At 37.8% G+C, this 21948-nt stretch overlaps 2 protein-coding genes across 2 annotated transcripts; one reads left to right on the top strand and one right to left on the bottom strand.

The window, feature by feature from the left end:
• The first annotated feature begins 13253 nt into the window (after positions 1 to 13253).
• On the top strand, positions 13254 to 14381 carry LOC115977427 (homeobox protein 9). The gene has a single exon (XM_031099267.1). The coding sequence runs from the start codon at positions 13389 to 13391 to the stop codon at positions 14202 to 14204; it is 816 nt and encodes a 271-aa protein (XP_030955127.1). The 5' UTR covers positions 13254 to 13388; the 3' UTR covers positions 14205 to 14381.
• Positions 14382 to 18757: 4376 nt separating this feature from the next.
• Positions 18758 to 20248, bottom strand: LOC115973992. Its single transcript, XM_031094226.1, has one exon. It carries the CDS (start codon positions 20246 to 20248, stop codon positions 18758 to 18760), a length of 1491 nt encoding a protein of 496 aa, XP_030950086.1.
• Between the last annotated feature and the right edge of the window lie 1700 nt (positions 20249 to 21948).

The raw sequence follows: 21948 nt of genomic DNA, 5'->3' as shown, positions 1-21948 counted from the left end.
CCCTTTACGAGGCTAATTTGCGTTCGGCGACTCATCTGATGAGGTGGGGAAGTGGAACGGACACACCTTTATTCTTCAGATTCCTTTTGGAAACCTGAATGAATTTAATTCCCTTCGTTTTGCCCTTCCTATAAGAAGGCAAGCAGGAGGCCATCACTTTCGTGCAGACTCCCTCTCATCCTTCTGAGATCTGAAACCCCTAGCCTCCCTTAGCGTTCACTTAACCCCATTGTCATACACCCAATCAGAATGCGTTTACCATAACGAGTGATGAAGGAACCATACCCCTCCTCAAAGCACCGTGTTCTAATAAAGCTCGAAATGGCTCGGTCAGGGCAAGGCTGGCGGAGACTTAAGATTCGTCTCACCTTCCCTTCAGCCAAAATCCGAAGCAGGGACTCATCACGTCCAACTTTCGGCGTGATTGAGTCGAGAACTCCCATCATCATAACCAACCGCTCTCTTATGAGCTCACCTAGTATGGCCCCAGCGTGTTAGGAGTCAGGACCGAGGCAGGGACTAAGTGTCTCTGCTTCTTCCTTTCTTCGTTCACTGGTGGCCCTCTCCGCCTTCCTTTCCTAGTCTTCCCAGCACCAGATCCATTCTGGTGCTTTCTCTTCTCCCTCTTTTGCTCCCTTTCTTTCTTTTCATCTCTTCTCTCTTCTTCTCCTCCTTCTTTACTCATGTCCTCCATCTTCCTCATTCATCTCCTCCATCTTCTTCATTGATTTCTTCCTTACTATTTCCTTCTCTTTCATCTTTTTCCAAAGAAGGTTCTTATCATAACATGAGCAGCATTGAGGCAGAGATTGGAGAGACTTTTGAAGACGAGTTTAAAAGACGCCTGACTGTTTACATATCTGTACTACGGATGTTATTGTTGCTTAGGCAGTTCACATTTTGTATAGGCTTGTTTGAGCCCCTCTTTGTACGTTGTAATGATTTTTCGTATTAATAAAAAATTGTTGTCATTTCATTTCGCATATTCTGTCTCTTTGTTTTTATAAATTTGCAAGTGCTGCTCGGCTCAATAATATCGCATCTAAATCAATGACGACTAAGACCAAGATACTTAATAATAAAAAGATGTTGCCATAACTCCATAACTTTAATAGAAGTGCTTGGCACAATAAGGCCGACCAGTGAAAAGTAATACTTACCCATGCTAGCCGAGGAGAGAACCGAAGGCTTGATGCCGTGTGAGAAATAACCATCTGAAGACATATCACCCGCCAAATGAACAGCCCTCTTAGGCTACTGAATACTGGGGCGTCCCACCACCGTCCTTACACCTTTGTTGGCCTTAACCTTTTATGGTGTTTAAGCCGTGGATGGAGTAACCTGACATTTTTTTATCAAGTAGCCCATCTTACGGAATTCAAACCTCTTCTTATCCAAGTAGTTGGTTTCTCCCATTGGCTTGGGTCCGAGGACCATACAAGGCCTTGGTTCTGTCCAAAACTTGTAAGGTTTATTTTTTGTACTTGGTTTCCCCATAGGCTTGAGTCCGAGGACCATGCAAGGCCTTGGTTCTGTCCAAAACTTGTAAGGTTTATTTTTTGTACTTGGTTTCCCCATAGGCTTGAGTCCGAGGACCATGCAAGGCCTTGGTTCTGTCCCTGGGCCCATATGCTGAACGGGCCTGGGCTGCGAATTTACTGGGCCCACAAATTAAGAGGTATTTCCGTAGTCTTTGATCACGCGGTACTTTTTGGCATCCCAGTGTTCGAGGTGCGCCTTCTCGAGACTCCTTTAACCTCAGGGTTGCAGACGACGTTGGAAATCGAGCCAGAGACATTTTGTCTGTAGCGTTCCTTGGGACGCTGCGTAAATTAAATGCCACCACCTCATCTTTTTAAATAAATAAGAGAGAAAGTTGCTTTACCTACGCACAAATCCTTCAGTTTCCTCCCTTAGCACATCATGTTTGAGGCGAGGGTTGGGGAAAAGGAACTTTCTCCGCCACAGAGGCGCCATGTCCTCCTGAGGCTCAAAAGAGTGATGTACGGGCAAAAGGGGCATAAATTCAAGAGAATACTCCAGTTCGACAGAGGGGAAAGGGTGTTTCTCCCTCTTTTAGTCAAAATCCGAAGCAGGTTCTGGTCATGCCAGATTTTTGGTATGTCAGAAGAAGGAATTTCCGCCATCAGCGCCGTCTGCCTTGTAGCAGGAAAATTTTTGAGGGGGCTCCCCAACTTCCGGTTCCCTGCACCTTTTCTATAGATGGTGTTAGCCTGAGGTCAGGTTCCCTGCACATTTTCTTCACCGGTGCAGGCCCCAAGTTGGGTTCTTTGGCTGCCTGAGTTATGGGCATGTAGAAGCGTCGAGGAATAGTTTCCTTAGACGACATCTTGGAACAGTAGCCAATCTCTCATCTGCGCCTTTTTTCTTCGGCTTTTCTTCATTCTATTGTATCTTTTTTCTTTTCACTTGCATAGTTAGTTGTAATGTAAGCTTATTTTAGCTTTTCACTGTACACTGTACTGTTCCTTTGTCTTAATAAAAGATAAGTTCATTTCTTTACACATGCTTTTCTTCTCTGCAGCAACTACTTTGCGCATGAATATTAAATGTAAGCTTGCCCTTAATAATATTCCGGGCAGAAAAATGCCTTAACGCAGATTCCTACCAGTTTAAACTCACAAATATTATCAAGTATAACAAGGGTAAGCCTTAATAAATTAAACTCTTGGAACTAATCAGGATAACCGCTGAGTGCTGCGCGATGCATGCTAGACCAATGTCCGAGAGGGTGGCCGAGTAGCGAGGGACTTTGATTGTGTTTTTGGGTAATATATTGCACAATATCACATCGATCCCTTTGGTGTTGGGGATCTGAGGGTAGACTGGGGGATCTGTGCAGTTTTAGGGATCAACCCTACTGTTAACGGGGAGTTCTCCTCGGATGGATTTTAATGTTCAAGTAACAGTTTTTCTTTTATGTACTTGGTTTCCCCATAGGCTTGAGTCCGAGGACCATGCAAGGCCTTGGTTCTGTCCAAAACTTGTGATTTTTTCTTTTTTGTACTTGGTTTCCCCATAGGCTTGAGTCCGAGGACCATGCAAGGCCTTGGTTCTGTCCAAAACTTGTAAAATTTCTTTTATGTACTTGGTTTCCCCATAGGCTTGAGTCCGAGGACCATGCAAGGCCTTGGTTCTGTCCAAAACTTGTATTTTTTCTTTTATTGTACTTGGTTTCCCCATAGGCTTGAGTCCGAGGACCATGCAAGGCCTTGGTTCTGTCCAAAACTTGTAAAATTTCTTTTATGTACTTGGTTTCCCCATAGGCTTGAGTCCGAGGACCATGCAAGGCCTTGGTTCTGTCCAAAACTTGTGATTTTTTCTTTTTGTACTTGGTTTCCCCATAGGCTTGAGTCCGAGGACCATGCAAGGCCTTGGTTCTGTCCAAAACTTGTAAAATTTCTTTTATGTACTTGGTTTCCCCATAGGCTTGAGTCCGAGGACCATGCAAGGCCTTGGTTCTGTCCAAAACTTGTGAAATTTCTTTTATGTACTTGGTTTCCCCATAGGCTTGAGTCCGAGGACCATGCAAGGCCTTGATTCTGTCCAAAACTTGTGAAATTTCTTTTATGTACTTGGTTTCCCCATAGGCTTGAGTCTGAGGACCATGCAAGGCCTTGGTTCTGTCCAAAACTTGTAAAATTTCTTTTATTCGGTTTACTTTTCGACCATAAGCCCCTATACCAGGGCGGGGAAAGTTGGCTTGAGGCCGGAAGCCCCTAGAGATGCCCGCGCCCTTGGCACTGTAAGGCGGAGCCCCTAGCAGAAGCTTATGTCGGAGCAACAACTGTATGTCGCCGGAGTCGGAGGAAGCCCCAGGAATTTCTGCTTGCTAGAGAGCTGACTCCACCGCCACCTGCGCCAACGCGCAAGCTTTCCCACAGACGGCGCCAATTGTAAGGACACAATTCTCTGGCGGCCCAATAAGGATGTTGGACTCACGCATGAAAGATCCCTCATAATATGATTTGTAGAGAGTGGGCTTGAAAAGCTAGCCGTTGGTCACGAGGCGGTGCCCGGTCCTTGTTTTAGTGGAATTCGTGTAGAAAAAGATTTGGGCTTGAACGTTTAAGCCCTACGGCATCGCATCCTATGGGATGGGCCTCCTCGGACTTGATCCGAGGACTATTAGGGTCTTACCCCGGTTACCCGACGATGGGTTTTTTCTGTAATCTCAGGTGTTGTTGAGATGTTCTCCCCAGATCGTCTCCCTTTTTTTGGAGGTGGAATGGGAGTCCTCTTTCGATTTACTTACTTTCTTCTTTTATACTCGTCTGCGTTAACTGTCCTTCGTCCACGTGTAGGGTCAATCTTTACAAGACTGATATTTGTCCCATCAGTCTAATCCCAGAATTGTTGGGGATGGTTGATAAGACTGCAGAATACTGCTCTGTCAGGTGCAGAGTCTTATCTGGAAGGGTAGTAAGGATAACTTCCCCCAAGATATTTTGGATCTCCTTACAAATTCGTTCCTATACCAGTTTTATCCCTTTATTCCGATGGGATTCTGGATCTGCCGAGGACTGAACTGTCCTCGGCTGCCTCCCAAAACTGTTTTGTGCTCTGTATTGTAGAGCTTGGGCCACAGCTCTCCTCGGCTTGGGCCTTCGGATTTTCCAAGAGCAACTGGGCCTGGCCCTTAAATTATTGGGCCCCACAAATACCATTCAACTATTAATTGTGTCAATTTCGTCCCTTAGTTTTGTCATTAAAAGTTAATTTGAGAAACTAGAGAAATATTATGGTAAAATCATTGATTTAAAAATTATTCCTTTTGGTAGAATAAGAAAAATTTATTTTCTACTTTACCTCATTTTAGGAATATTAAAAATTGTAAGTTTTGCCAATAACTTTGTAGCTTATTAATTAACATTTTCTAGTTTTTCAAAAAACAAAGATGTTCAGTGTTCAAATCTCCTTTACTCCAATTATCATCATTTAAAAAAAAAAAAAAAAAAAGAAGTAGGTTTTGATTGAAAACTCTCTCTCTCTCTCTCACATATTTTTATTCCACTAATTTACTCTACTTAACAAGGGGAAACACCGATCCATTTGCCTTTTCTCTCAAACAAAAAGTACTGGAGATGCCCTATTTCCACACTAATGACATTTGCTTTTTGACAACACTCTTCCTGTTTTGCAAAACTTCATTTCCGGCTCACTATCTTTATATTGTTAATTTTTACTATTATCCAATATTTATGGAGTTGAAGGCGGGAGATCCTTGTAACTGAATAGAAGGAAAACATTTTTTTTAGAAGAAGGAAAACACTTGAAAACAAAAGCAAGGAAATAGAGTTCCATAAATTTAATAGCTCATAAATACATGTCCTTTTCACAATACCTGCCTGCTTGCATTGAGCCATTGACATGTCCAATTTTTCTTCTTACCGTTTACCTTTTACATGACCTACAACCAAACAATATAGGTAGTGGTTCTATTTTGTTCATTGAAATGCCAAACCATTTATGTATCTTTTGACTTGCGTACCCAACTGATTGGAGTTACTTAATTAGGCCTCAACGATACAGTGGTATCATCAATTTTTTTTTTTTTTTTTTTAAAACGTTGATATCCTTACTAATACCCAAACATTTTGAGAACCTATCTTAACCAAAAAAAAAAACATTTTGAGAACCTACACTCAATTTTGTAGGACCTAAACATGTCTAGTCATGGAAAACTTTCAGAGGGCCATAAATTTAGTATTGGTCTTTGGGATCAAACCAAAATAATATTCACGCATACTTTTTTTTTGGGGGAGAATATTTCGTGCATTAGCTACTTATTGGAAGCTGCCGTTTTCGTATCATGAACATTGCACCAATTGCTTCTTTGGTGTAATATTCTTTGTTTAATAATGTTAGTTCATCTGTTTACTTGTTTACTTTAATGGGGATGGTCTTGAGTGACTCTCGAAAAGTGAAAGTTTCATATTCTTTATTATTACAATTTTTTTTTTTTTAATTAAAAGGGTAAGAGGAACTATTAACCGTGTTACCTTTATTCATCGTATTATTATTAAGTATTCGTAGTTTCTGATAGTTTATTTGTATAAAATTTATCAAAAGATATAGTTTTTGGTAATTTTTATATTAAATGTATAGCAAAAAGTTAAGAGTTAGCTTATTTTCAAAAAAGATAATTTCGTAAAACTAAAAAAAAACTAAGGCAGAAAACTAAAAGCTAAAAACTATTTAGTTTTTCCCAAATAAATACCTAGTAGCTTATCTCTACTCACTAATAAACTAGTGTTTAAGGGAGCGCTTCTAAACCAAGATAAGGAGGCGGAAGCACACCTTCAGTTAATTTGAGCCATAATCTCACTTTAACTCCATCTGAAAAATAGTATTTTCAGGCAACGAGAGGCAAATACTCTCTTCGTCCTAATTTATTTGTCATTTATTTTATTTTGGGATGTTTCAAAATATTGTCTTGTTTTTAAAATTTAAAACCATTAATTTACTAATGTTCCTATTATACCCTTATTTTATTTCTAAAACCATTTTTAATAAATTTATTTAAGGGTGGTTTTGGAAACTTATACATTTTTATGTAGCAAACAAGACAATAAATGATATTTCTTTAAAATGTTGAATTTTTGAAATAGGACAAATAAATTGAGACGGAGGGAATAATTTTTAAGTTGAATTAAACTTTGGTTATCCCCCCCAAAGCTTTCTTAATTTCTTGATCAATATTAAGAATTGACCTGATCCTGGCACCCACCATTATTAATTATACTAAAATAATGATATTGTCATATTATTAGTGTAAATGTTTTTTTTTTTTTTCAAAATTTTCATTTACACTTCTCTTTGATTATAGGAATGCTACGAATTTCTATAATTTCAATTGGTTATATAGTTTTCCGCCCTCACCAAATAATCTCAATTTTTGTTAGTGAGTTGATGATAGAAACCAAATTGACTACAAGTTAAAAATAATATGAATCAAATTAACAATGGCCCCAAAATGTTAAAAAAAAAAATCATTTTATTTAGTTTAAAAGCATTGTAGCAATAAATTTTTTTATTATATTTAATTGCATGAAATTATTAAGAACTTTCTTTTTCTCCGTTTTGTTAATTGTGGAACTAGTTATATTGCACGCACTGTTTGGATACTAAGAAAATGAAGGGAAAATGAAAGAACCCAAAACTATAAGTCTATAGACATGACATAATTAAAGTCAACCACTAACATCACTTTTTTATCCATTGGTAACAGCTTTTCACCTAAAATATGTTAAAAAATTATTGTGAACTTGACATTACTCATAAATATATAATATGCAAGATAATAGACCTATAACTTAACCAATTTACTACCCAATATATATATTTAATAAATACAAATTATAAATAAATAACGCAATATAAACAGCAATAGTGTATATTACAAAGAATTTTATATTTCTTTGAAACTTTCAAGATTAATTGACCTTTGATTAAGCCTAGTTAAACTTTGTTGATCACAAAGGTTGGTTGAACAAGTACCTTAGTTGAGATTTTGGCCTTTGATCATTGATTTTGGTTTTATTCCATTTATTACTTATTTAAATATATATTAAATACACATTATCCACTAAATCCATTTAATTTGGGTGGGACATAAACCGTTGGCTCTAATGGAAAAAAAAATCTCAATTATCTATTCAATCATAAGTCATAATTTTAATAGTTAGTTTTATTTTTTATTATTTTATTTTTATATTAGTTTATGTTTATGTTTATTTTGATTTTGATTTTATATATGTTTAATAATTACATGTGTTTTTTATTTTTGTATTTACATTTATGTTTATAAGTTTCATAAAGGCTTATCTAGTTGAAGAGTTTGGAACAATTAAAGTCTATAGTAATCATTTGTTAGGTAACTCCCCACACTAAATTGTAAACCTTGGTAAGTATTTCATTTCAATTTTCTCACAATCACCAAAAAATATAGTGAATTCATTTATCTTATTCATCCATTTAGGATAAGGTTGGATCCAATTTTCAAAGAACACATCAAATTTGCGCTTAATAGTAGATGCCCCAGGCTAATTTTACGCACAATAGTGAGATTTTTCCAATTTTTCCATACAATTTATTGGGCTTGGTTCTTTGTCTCTCGACCTTAGATTGACCCAAGTGGGTTGTTGTTGGAAAACTCGTGACACCTACTTTTAGAAAATATTATCAATCTCAAAAAACCACAACCATAGGAAGACAACCACTTAATTATATTTTCACAAAAAAATTTCATCTCTCATGTTTGGAAGAATTTTATTGATTCGAATGGAATTTTAGTGATCTAGAACCACCAAAATGTAGATTTTCATTTTACTTTTTCAATGACATCTCATCTGTACCTTTTGGACATCGTTTAGTCATGATTTGATCATGATGAGACAATGATCAACACTAAGTGTTAGGTGGATTTTTGATACTTTTACAATTATCTTAATGTACTTCTTGCATCATACTATTTATGGATCATCCTTTCGTAAGCATCCTCATGTTATTCCTTTAAATAATTTCTCTCAATCTTGTATAGACACATCCATATTAGGGTGGCAATTACAATAAGGGCAACCACAATCTAAAAGACATTCTAAAACAATTAATTCCTAAATAGATTATTGGTCTAAATTGCTTTGGTACAACATCTCTATAAGAAAAATCTTTGAAAAAAAAGAAAAAAAAAAGTTGAACACCTATAGTGATTGTCTTTCAAAATCATGGAGAGCAATTAAATTTGTGCTCATTGGGATAATTATTCTTCAACCATGTAACAAATTCCTGCTGACACTGCAATACAATCATCCACAATGACTTGAGCCAATTGCAAATGTCTTTACTTAGTTCAACAATTACAACTGTTAATAGAGTATTTTTCTGTTCTATAATTAATTTTTGTAACACTCTTAAGATGTTAGGAAAAATTATATCTTATTTCTTTCAATGATGGCTGCAAGTCACAAAATTGTATGTTTTCACCCACTTTAAATAACAATTAGCTATCCGGAGACCCACTAACTACCCCAAGCAGTTTTGAATGAAGATTTGAATGAAAAAAAAATCACAATTATTTATTCATCCATAATACTTAATGATTAGTTTCTATTTTTATCATTTTATATATATATATATATATATTTGCTTATATCTATGTTTATGTTTATGTTACATTTATATTTATGTTGATATTTATATTTATATTTTCCACAATTATATTGTTTCTTACCCTTATATATACATACACACACAAGGACACACATGGTCATAAACATAAATATAGTGGTTTCTCTTCTCGTGCAAAAAATTTGTTAACTTGGTTTATAGACATGGAAAAACTTAATTGAAACTAATTTAATATTTTAACAAGTTAGATTTGAGTTGACAAACTAAATCCAGTATGTAAAATGCCAATTCTTATCTAAATATCAATTTTGTTTTTGTTTAATTTACCATATGCCTAGTCATAAGAATGAAAAGAAGATTTTGAGTTCATTGAATTTGTTGGCCTTAGTTTTAGTTATTAGGATACTATTTATAAACAAAGTGAAAAAAAAAAAAAAAAACAAAGACTAGAAGACATCAGACATACTGTATAAGAAATCTAGAATCATCCCTATGAATTGGAAGACAAGTAAGTAAAAATCCACCTAGTGGCTTAAGTATATTTGAATATTGAAGTAAAATCTCAAAAAAAATTTTAATTGTTTTTAATGGTTACTTTTCTTTTTTAATATTGTATTTATGAATTTGGTTTATACTTCTTATATATGTCAATATGTACAATTATGTTTATATTTTTCACAATTATATTGTCTAGTACCCTTACTCACACACACACAAGGACACACACGATTGTAAACATATATCCTGTTATTTCTCTATTCATACAAAAAAATTGAAAAGAATAATTAGATATAATCCACCTGTTGTTAGACTCGATTTCATTTTGCCTATTTTTCTTTTGAAAAGTGTCATTTTACTCATTCAAAGTTAGCTTTATTATGCATCATTGCCTTCCTCATTTTACTTTCACTGTTAAAAAAAATATATATATATATATATATATATATTTATATATATGGCAGTAACATATTTTTAGTTTGAAGAGGGTGTTTTAAAGCAATTTTACGCTGCCATTTTTGCTATAGCTTTCAATACTTTTTGAAATGTGTTTTTTGGTCCCAGCATATGTTTGATGCTGGGTTTGAAAGAGGGTGTTTCATGAATATTTCGTGTTGAACTCAAAAAGAGGAATGGAAATTGTAGTCGACGCCGGCCCCTTTAATGAAGAGAGATCGCATTGATATCATCTTTGATTCTTTAACATTTCGATCTTATTTGCTAACGCAATTGAGGCTTTCCTGCAAGATTATACTTCTCTTTGGTATTTGTACATCTACAATCCTTGTTTGCCTTCTTGAGCTAAACGTTTTGGAAATTTCTTTCTCAAAACAAAACTGTTCTCTGTCTTTTTCCGCTAATCCATCGTAATCACAATAGCAAAAATCCTTCACTACCACCACGACGACCACGAGAGTATGGGCTTTGTAGGACCTAAAAATGTCAAATCACTGAAAACCTTGTATTGTTTGCCATTCCAAGTCTAAATTAAGTTACGTGACTGACCCCTTCAAATGGCCATAAATTTAGTCTTGGGTTCAAACCAAAATAATATTTCATGCGTACTTTTTTTTTTTTTTTTTTTCGGTAAAGAATATTTCGTGCATGTACTTAGAAGCTTCTTTGGTGTAATATTCTTTGTTTAATAATGTTAGTTCATCTGTTTACTTGTTTGGTTTAATGGAGATCGATGGTCTCAAACATTGAAAGTATCATATTCTTTATTTTTACTTAAAAAAAAAAATTAGAAGGGTAAGAGGAACAATTAACTGTGGTTGCCTTATCTCGGAGATATCATAGCTAGTAGCTTCTAAACAAGAATAAGAGGCAAAAGAGGCACTCCAATTAAGTTCAAGCCATAATTTGACCTCATCAACTCCGACTAAAAAAATAGTATTTCAAGCAATGGGATGCAAAAAAATTTATGTTGAATTAAAATCCGGTCATCACCCCCAAAGCTTTGTTAATTTCTTGATCAATAGTAAGAACTGATCTCATACTGCAACCGCCATTATTAACTATACTAAAATTATGGTATTGCCATATTATTTTTCATTTACACTTCTCTTTGATTGTAGGAATGCTAGGATTCGTTTGTTTTAACTGAAAATGTTAACGTATTTTTTTCCTCTCATTTTATCTATGACTTTTTAAATCTCATTTTTTTTAAAGTTATAATTAAACTTATACACAAGTTGTATTTTCTAAACAAATTAAACCAATTTAAATATACTTATCGAAACTCAGGCTTGAAATTAATGCAATAACAAAGGAAGAAGTTGAGATACCAAAGGAAGAAATTGCAATACTAGCATTCAAATTAATCCCTTCTAGTATTAATAGAACCTTTTCAAAACGTATTTGATTTAACAAACTAAATAATATCCCATAGATCAACCCATTTCAGAACATATTGATTTAACAAACTATTATCCCGTTTATCAATCCTGTGTGTTCATCACAATTTCCCATCCTCTCTTAATCTATCCGACATTAGTTAATTGACATTAAAATAAGTATTTAGGAGACAACTAAGAGTGTCTTTTCTTTTTACTTTTTAAATTTTTAATTGTGATAAGATTTGAATCTATTGCATCTACTCCATGAAGACTGATAGCTAGTGTATTGCATAAGTACCATCTCTTATGGGGTTTAATTTATAGATTAAGTAAACTTATTTTCTTAGATACTAATATTATTTTTAAAGCTTTATTATAATTTTTTCTTAAATACACCTTAACCCTGTCCAACTTTTTTTTTTTTTTTTTTAAATTTTTTTTTTTATGTTATCAAAGGGGCACTGAAGAGGAACCTACCCTTATGAGCTAGCAACAGACATCAGCCATGTTCTAGATGATTTGGATGTAAACTAGCAATAGTGACTGTTACAAAATATAATTCGTGTTTTGTGTCATATTGTCATCGATGATGGGTGGTGTTGATGACGATAGGGAATGACTCCCGAAACTTATAAGGTTTGAAAAGACCTATAACCAACCAAGGAGATTGGTCAAGTTGGTTGAGCTCTTGGTCTCAAAGTGCTTGTACTTGGCTCGACTAGGTGTGCTCCCTAGTTCAAGTCCTGCTACCTGCACTTTGAAAATAATTTCTTTGGCCAGTGCTTTACCCCTTCGTGGGCTCACCCGGCACGAACAGTGATTAGTCTCTGGTTGAAAGCCTTGAGGAAATACTATGGGAAACCAAAAAAAAAAAAAAAAAAAAAAAAAACCTATAACCACCCATATCTCTAGCTGAACCTGCACACCACTTGTAGCAGAAACTTCTTTGAATTAATATTACATGCTCCTCCTCACATGCCAAATTGACCAAGTCTTCTTTCTCAGTATTCTTTTACGTGTCTAATTTTGATGGTTTTTCCTAGTGTATGGACATACTAACCATTTTAGGAAATCTGTTAAGGAAAAATGAAAAAGCAATTTTTTATAATTTTTTTTTAAATTAATGATTAATGTATACCTTAAAATAATACGTTAATCGATCTAATTATGATTATTTTTTGAAAAATCTTATTTAATACATATCTTATACACATTTATTATGATTTTTAAATTGAAATTAACATGATTAAGAGCTAAATATCATGAGATGGATCAACAAAAATATAGACTATTCATATAAACATTATCTTCTTTGGAGATCCTTTGTGTTGGTCTCTAGATGCTCTCATCAATCATCTAGAAGAAATCGACAAGACAAGGCAACTATTAATTAGGTTTTATTTTATTTTATTTATTTATTTAATTTTTAATTTTTATAATTTTATTATTAAAAAAAAAAAAAAACCTAATTAATAGTTACCTTGTCTTGTCGATTTCTTCTAGATGATTGATGAGAGCATCTAGAGACCAACACAAAGGATCTCCAAAGAAGATAATGTTTATATGAATAGTCTATATTTTTGTTGATCCATCTCATATTTAGCTCTTAATCATGTTAATTTCAATTTAAAAATCATAATAAATGTGTATAAGATATGTATTAAATTTAAAAAAAAAAAAAAAAAAAAAACCCTGTGAAACCCAAAAATGTCGCTTTATATAGACTCAAACAAAAAGGCTTAAAAAGTGAAATACATTCCAAGACACACTCTCTACAACCCATTATCTCTCTTTCTGTCTCTGTGTCTCACTAGTATTTATAAAGTGGTCCTATTGATCTCTTCCCCATCTACAACCACAAGAAACCCCTGAAACATTCTTCTCCATTTCCATCTTAAAATTATGGGAGATCTTCCTAACAACCCTGATCTTCAAAACCCAGAAGAGTTCCAACAAGAAGAAGAAGCAGAAGAGGCACTCTCTCTTTGTGACCTTCCACTCAGCCTCAACAACAAACAAAACATTATTTTCGACAACAACAACAACAACAATAACAACAACAACAACAACAACAACCACAACGACAACAGCAATGATTCCATCGACTTCTTCGAGTTCTTCAGCGACCTCAGCTACTCTGAAAATATGTGTTCAGCTGAAGACATTATCTTCTGCGGAAAACTCATTCCTTTCAAAGAACAACAATTCTCTCATCCCACTCCTCAAACACCCAAAATCACCAATGAAAACCAAACCAAACAAACCTCCCTTCGACGAAGATCCGAGTCTTTATCAAAGCTACAAAGCCCCGTAACTCGATCAAACAGTATTAACACCAAGCTCATGAGGAACAGTCGGTCTTTAGATTATAGAAAACTCAACCCAATTTCACACTCACCACCAGAAACCATAGAAAGAAACTCTTCGGTTAAGAGCGTTGGAAGTAAGTCAGAGATATCTCTGAAGAAAGCGGCATCGTCAAGGCCTCGTTGGTACTTCTTCATGTTTGGAATGGTGAAGTTTCCTACAGAGATGGAGCTTAGTGACATTAAGAACCGCCAGGTTCGCCGGAACCAACCACAATCAATGATTTTTCCAGTAAACCGGAGCTCCGTTGCCGGTAAGGGATCTGGGTCTTGGAAGTTGCTCAAAGCTTTGAGCTGCAAAGATCACGCTAGTGTGGCTGTAACGGCATCGTTTTGTGTTCCACGTGTTTGAGCTTTTCAAAAAATTAGTTAGTATATCCGAAGAACGCTGATATGGTACTCTCTTCTCTCATATCGATAGTGAATTCAATTAGTGAAATTAACTATCCATAGAAGGGGTATCACATTAGTGCATTTTGGAATACTGTATAATTACTCGAGTGTGATTATAACTTTTTGGACGTTTTTACCCTAGTGGGTTTGCCAAGGATATATGCATGGCATGGGTGTTTAGGTAAATGTGGTACCAGCTGCAGGTGCGTTCGAGGTGAGGGTAATATAATTAAGACTTTACGTAGAAGAAAAGATAGTGTACAGTGCCGGATCATGGTTGATGATAGTACCCAGATAATGATTTTATTTTTTTTCATTTTATTTATTTTGGATTGTTTTTTTTTTTTTTTTTTTTTTTTTTGATAACCAACACAAACAGCTTTCATTCAACAGAAACATGGTTTAACAAACAAACATCACTATGCACTTGGCATTGAATCATTGGTGGTGTATCTTCTACCCACACCACACAATCAGAAATACATTTGGCATTTTGAGCCATTACATGTGCAGCCCTATTTCCAGCTCTACGGACATGGCTTGCACTCCACACTTGGACCCATTGCTTCCACCTACTAGCTCCAGCAATAAGCCTTTGGATTGAAGATGGCGGCAAGCACTTACCCAGCAAAGAGTTAGTGACTGTCAGAGCATCTCCTTCCAGAATTACCTGCTGCAAACCGAGGTCTCCTGCCAGCCTTAAACCCTCTTCAAAAGCTTTCGCTTCGACTTCCACCGCTCCCAACGGAAGATTCAGCCTCTTACTCATGGCCCCCATGATTTGGCCTTGATCATTTCGAATCACAACTCCAATTCCACAGCTATTAGTCTCCTTGAACACTGCTCCATCCACATTAGCTTTATACCATCCTTCCCTTGGCGGCCTCCAAGCTTGAATTCTCACCTCCACAGGAAGCTTTTCCTTAATATTCCCTGATCTGAATTCCTCTACCAGCAACTCCGCCTCCTTGACAATCACCCTTGCTGCCTTACCCCGCCCTTCAAACTTCAAGGAGTTTCTATTCTTCCAAATACACCAGGCCGTAGTCACAAAGCACTCCCAATCTAACTCCCTTCTCCCTTCCCAAAGCTTCCATACAATCTCCATAAAGTCGCGGTGGTCATTTCTGAGCTTGGGCAACATCAATTTTGACTCTCTCCATACAGCCCCTGCCACCTCACAATCCCATAAAACATGCCCAGCTGACTCTATCCTTCCACAAACCCCACACGCCTCCTCAATGGGAACTTTCCTAAGCTTTAGGCAGTAGTTTGTAGGGAGGATGTTCTTACACGCCCTCCACAGGAAGTGTTTTACCTTACTAGGACAGTGTAGCTGCCAAAGGAACTTCCAAAACTGCCTACCCTTACCTGGATCCGACACCCCACAGCCTTCCTCTTTGCTTCTTCTTTCACACAACCAGCTGCATGCCACTTTATAGGCGCTACTTACTGTAAACCTCCCATTTGGGGTCCAAGCCCAAGACACCGCATCCTCAGGTAAAGAAAGGCTTATTGGAATACTTAGGATAGATTCCGCTTCGTGTGGAATAAAAACTCTCCTCACCAGGTTTTTGTCCCAGCCCCCCTCCTGCTGGTTTATTAGAGACTCTACCATCTCCCCCTCAAACTCTTGAGGTTTTGGACTAACCACCTTAAAGGAATGAGGAGTTGGCAGCCACCTATCCACCCAAATCCGCACCTGCTGCCCATTTCCTATATTCCACCGCCTACCCCTCTCAATGATCTCCCTGGCAGCTAGCAAACTCCTCCACGTGTAAGACGGCAAGTTTCCCAATTGTGCCTCCATAAAATTGCTACTTGGGAAGTACCTAGCCTTTAGGACTCTATAAGCAAGGGAACACGGGTTTTGGGAGAGCCGCCACCCTTGTTTCGCCAACAAAGCCAGATTAAAGGCCTTCAAATCTTTGAAACCCATCCCCCCCTCAGCTTTTGGTTTGCATAATTTCCCCCAAGCGATCCAAGCAAGCTTTTTTTCTTTATCCCTTTGGCCCCACCAGAAATTACGCACCAGGGAATTTAGCTCGCTGCACAGGGAGTCGGGAAGCAGAAAACAATTCATCGTATACGTCGGGGTAGCTTGCGCCACTGCCTTTATCAAGATTTCCCGGCCTGCAGTGGACAGAAGCCTTCCTTTCCAGCTTGCTATTTTCCGCCCCACTTGATCCTTTATACGATTGAAGGCTTTCCTCTTACCCCTACCAACCAATGGAGGCAGCCCCAAGTATCTTTCGTGTTGGTGGATAATCTCAGCCCCAAACAGCTCCTTTACCCCTTCTTTAACCTCCACCGCCGTATTTTTACTGAAGAAGAGAGAAGTCTTCTCCTTATTTAGTTTTTGCCCGGACTCTCTTTCATAATCTTCAAGGATTTTAGTGACTTTTAACCCCTCTTCCATCGACGCCTTACCAAAGACTATACAATCATCCGCAAAAAGCAAATGAGAGATCCTTGGCGCCCTTCTACAAATTTGTACCCCACTCACGGCCTCCCCAATCTCATTTCTTCGCAACATAGCCGAGAGGCCCTCCGCACATAGAAGAAAAAGGTAAGGAGAGATAGGATCTCCTTGCCTAAGACCTCTAGTAGGGACAATCCTTCCCCTTGGCTCCCCATTAATTAAAACCGAGAAAGAAACCGTAGTCACGCACATCATCATTAGGGATATCCAACGTTCCCTAAACCCCATTCTTCGCATTATCGCCTCTAGATACCCCCATTCAACCCGATCGTAAGCCTTGCTCATATCGAGCTTAATTGCCATCAACCCTTCCTTCCCCTTCCTCCTTTGATTAATGCAATGCATAACCTCAAATGCAACAAGAACATTATCCGTGATTTGCCTACCCGGAACGAAAGCACTTTGAGCTTCGTCCACGACATCCGGGAGTACCACTTTCAACCTATTAGCAAGAACTTTGGAAACCAATTTATATATCACATTGCATAAGCTGATTGGGCGATATTCTGTAATTTTTTGGGGGCATTTTACTTTAGGAATCAAACAAATATACGTCTCATTGACTCCCATTGGCATAACACCGGTTCTAAGGGTATGGATAACACTTTGGACTACTTGAGGCCCAACCACATCCCAATACTTTTGGAAAAATATTGGGGACATACCATCCGGTCCCGGAGATTTTGTGGGATGCATTTGCATTAGGGCTTGCCATACTTCTTCCTCCTTAAATTCCCTTAAAAGGTCTTCATTCATATCCTCCGTTACCCTTCTGCCCACTGCCCCCAGACACGCACCAAACTCAGTAGGGAAATTAGAACTATAAATCTCCTTGAAATACTCCAAAATAATTTCTTCAACTTCCTCATTGTTTTCTCTCCATCTCCCCTCCGAATCAAGTATTCCTTCAATTTTATTCTTTCTCCGTCTATTGTTCGCTGTTGCATGAAAAAACCTAGTATTCCTATCACCATATTTGATCCACAGTGCCCTTGACCTCTGATTCCACATAATCTCCTCCCTCAACATAACTTCATTAATTTCCTTTTTTAACTTTTGGACTTCCTCCGCCGACTCATGAAGTAAATTAAGCTCTTCCAATTGTTGTAACCGACATTGCTTCTGCTTCAGAATTTTATTGACATTTCCAAACACTCGCCGATTCCAATTCTGGAGTTGACACTGACAGCATTTCAGGCGATTCTGAATGGTCAGCTCCGGATTACAACCCAAAGGATCCCAGGCCCTTTCAATCACCTCTCTACACCCCTCTTCCCTAGTCCACATCTCTTCAAACATAAATCTTCTCCTAGCTACCTTCCTTGTTTCTCTCCTTCTAATCGATAATGACAGCAGACAGTGATCCGAAGCCGCCATTGATCGATGAACTACTTTCGCCTCCGGGAACAAATTCATCCATTCCTCATTAGCTACCATCCTATCCAGCCTAACTAAAGTTCGTTGCTCTCCAATCCTCCCATTACACCATGTAAATCTTTGACCCACAAAACCCAAATCAAGCAAACCACAATTACTTAAGCACTCCCTAAAACATTCCATTTGTCTAGCATCCCTCTCTAACCATCCTAATTTTTCATCAGAATTCAATATTTCATTAAAGTCTCCAAATACAACCCAAGGCATATTACACTGTCTACTTAAAACTTCAAGTAATTTCCAAGAGATAGGTCTCATACCTGCATCAGGGTGGCCGTAGAAACCAGTAGCACGCCATGGCACAGCTCCGTTGCTTCCGCCCACCACCACGTCAATATGCGAATTGGAGCAGCTTTTTAAACTCACATCGACTCCTTCTCTCCACAGCATCGCCAAGCCCCCACTCCGGCCATCGGACGGCACCGCAATCCCCTGAGTAAGGCCCAGTTTGCGTTGGAGCCCCTTGATTCTTCTCTGAGAAGCTTTGGTCTCTGCTAGAAAGACCAAAACTGGATCGCCGTTCTTCACCTCGTCGGTGAGCGCTCGAACCGCCGGAGCCGATCCCATTCCCCGGCAGTTCCACGCTAGCGCCGTCATTTGGCTCGGCGGTGCTGCCTTGCAGCCACCGCCACTCCGCCATCCATGGTACTCTCATCCCCTGGGTCTTCCTTGCTCAACCCCTCACTCTTTCTACGTTTGGAAGCTTTAACGTTTTGGTCTATCTCTCTGAGGGTTAAGTCTCCATCCCTTTTCCTCTGCACTGGGCTCACAGATTCCTTCATTTCTGCATCCGGCCCAGCTCTTATTATTCTTTTCCAGTGCCCACTAGACGGGCCCAACTTGTTTGCTACCCACCCCTCCTCAGGATCATACTGCATGGCCATCGGGCCATCCTTATTCTTATCTGGTCCCAAGCCCAAGCCCACCACGTTGTCTGTCTTCACCGTCTCATTGCCCAGCCCAAATTCGAAATTTGGAATAGGTTTGTTTAAATTTTCAGCCCTTCCTTTCTGGCAAGCTTCTTTCCCGCCATTCCCATTCCCAACCTCCCTGTTTTCCTCCCCTACCTCCACTAGCTCTCCTGAGTGGCTTCTCCCAATGCTCTCTGCCAACCCATTCTCCCCCTTTTTCACAGTAGTCACTTCACCCCCACCCATCAAATCACCATGCCTCTCCTGCCTACTATCGCCGAGGCTTATAGCTTCCAGCTCTTGGGTTTCACGCGCCACCCCTTCCTGCACTTCATCCCTACCCTTCCGCTCCGCCGCTTTGGTATTTTCTTTATTTTTCATTTCGCCAATAACCTTCTTCTTTGCAAAACCGAAATCCCATCCTCCCTTCCTAATTGGTTCTCCCCTCAACCAAGCTCCATATTGGAGATCACTTTCCTCCCCTGTTTTGTCCTTCCCGGGTTCTTCCAAGCAGTCCTTTAAGTCATGATCTAAAAGCCCACACCTATAGCAAAAATTCGGGAGGCGCTCGTACTTGAAGTGTACCCACCTCGTTTCTCCTTTCTCCATGTTAATTTTCCGGCCTCTGATCAGTTTCCGGGTAACGTCTATCTCGACCCTTACCCTTAGGCACGTCCCCCATTGAACCCCTGTTTCTTCCACATCTACTTCAATAAACTTCCCAATGCTCTCTCCAATGGCTTTTCCGGTTTCCTTTGTTCTGCTTTTCAGCGGAAGATTATATATTTGCACCCAAAACGGAGACCATTTCAGCAAGATATCCTTTGGGCTTTCATCACCTTCGAACTCTTTAAACAACACTAACTGTTTTTCATAGTGCCACGGTCTCATGTCCATGACACGTCTTTTATCCCTTTCATCTTCAAACTCCACCAAAAATAGTTCTTCACCTATCACAGAGAGCTGAATACTCTTATTTGGTTTCCAGAGCATCCTAACATTTTTCCGCAACGCCTCTACCATTAATCCTTTCCTAGACATCACCTTCATGAACACACACTTCTTCCCTCTCTCCACTGCTGCTCTCATACACTCATCTCCCAGCAAGATACTTTCCTCCTCTTCCTCCGTAACTTTCAGTCTTTGCCATAACACCTCCAACTCCTCTGCCATCTTCCTATGCGGATCCCACTAGAAAAACCACCCCTGACCTTACTACCCTAAGGCAGAAGATCACAATACTCCCACAAGTGACTGTGGGACTATACCTGCATCCACGGGCCTAAGGCTCGAGAGCACTGGTCGTTATTAAGAAAATTTTAAAGATACAACTTTTTGGATTGTTAGGTGGTGCCATGGTGAGCATCGAAATGAATGAAAATCACGAGAATCCCGACAGTGACATAAAAATCGTAGTATTGTAATTTATTATTTTTGTGATCCATTACAATTTTCAGTTTTGGGATTTCTTATTTATTATTCATTATCTTTGTAGTTGTTGTGGATGGAAATATTGAATAGACTCAGATTCTACACTAAAAAACAAAAATTACGTTGTTATCTCCACCTTTTAATTCTTGAGCAAATGACAAAATTGGGATTTCTTATTTATCATTCGTTATCTTTGTAGTTGTTGTAGATGGAAATATTTGAATAGACTCAGATTCTACACTAAAAAACAAAAATTGTACGTTGTTATCTCCACCTTTTAATTCTTGTGCAAATGATAAAAAGAATAAAAGATTTCAATTGGTGCATCTTTGCTTGCTCTTTTGTTTTATTATATGTTTCATTCCAATCTTTGTTTTCTTTTTTTTTTTTTTTTTTTAATTTTTTTTACTTTTTTGTTCTATAATTAATGATAATGAAATAATCGGTTTTAACTATCCAGAAGAAAAAGACATAAAACTATAAAATGATCTTGCTTGAGAATATTGGCATTTTCTTACCTAAGGCGAGTACATCCTAAGGTAATTATGGTTCGAGGTATTAATCACCCTATGTAAAATTGTAAATCACTCATGATTCATGAAGGTGATGGTATGAAAGAGAAATCAATGCAGTTTATACATATGAGTATCAGCAAATGTCCTTTAAGATCTTACCCACACAACACCTAACTCTTACCAGTTTTTCGGTATTCACCACAAAAAGGTTTTAAGTCATTTTCACAAACAAAATATTACCATGTTGGCAAACAAGATAAACAAGTATGTGCCATTAGGTGTGATCCACCTTAGTTCAAACCCTCACCAATTGACGAACCATATAATTCCTAATAGAATAATGGCATCTAGATGTGATTATGTCAAAAACCAAAAGTGACTACATCAAGCTATGTTGAGATTTCAAGTATATTTTGATGTTAATTTTTTGTTAGTACTTAGCTTACAGGTTTCAAAATAGAGAAGTTGTTTTTAGATTAACTCAAATTTTCCAAAATCAAAATTATTAGATATCATCCTACACACATCAGTCTTAATGTATGCATGATATCATAGGACATATGCTCTCAAAAGTCAAAACTAGGTTAAATAATTTATTTATCTTGCATTGCGTAACATTTAGAATGAATAATCAGAATTAGGTATCAACTTTGATTGGGCGTTGTGGTGGTCCCTAACGCCTTTCTCACAATTAACAAAACTCCTAATTCTTTGTTTTTAGTTTGAGACAATTAGGATCTAAGAGGACTCCAAGAGACCTTGGAATTGATTGATATCAACTCCACACTTCTTCTGCACCTCACACATGATCACAATCCCACACAAGTGCAAGTAATGTTAGCAAACAATAGTAAACACTCTTAACACATAGAGAGAGACCCCAAATAGACAACTAATTATTGGGTTAGGTATTGATAACCTCCATGA

Source organism: Quercus lobata, chromosome 2 (assembly GCF_001633185.2).
Source record: "Quercus lobata isolate SW786 chromosome 2, ValleyOak3.0 Primary Assembly, whole genome shotgun sequence".
NCBI lineage: Eukaryota > Viridiplantae > Streptophyta > Magnoliopsida > Fagales > Fagaceae > Quercus > Quercus lobata.
Note: the sequence above shows the minus strand (reverse complement) of the source record. Positions and strands in the feature narration are given on the sequence as shown.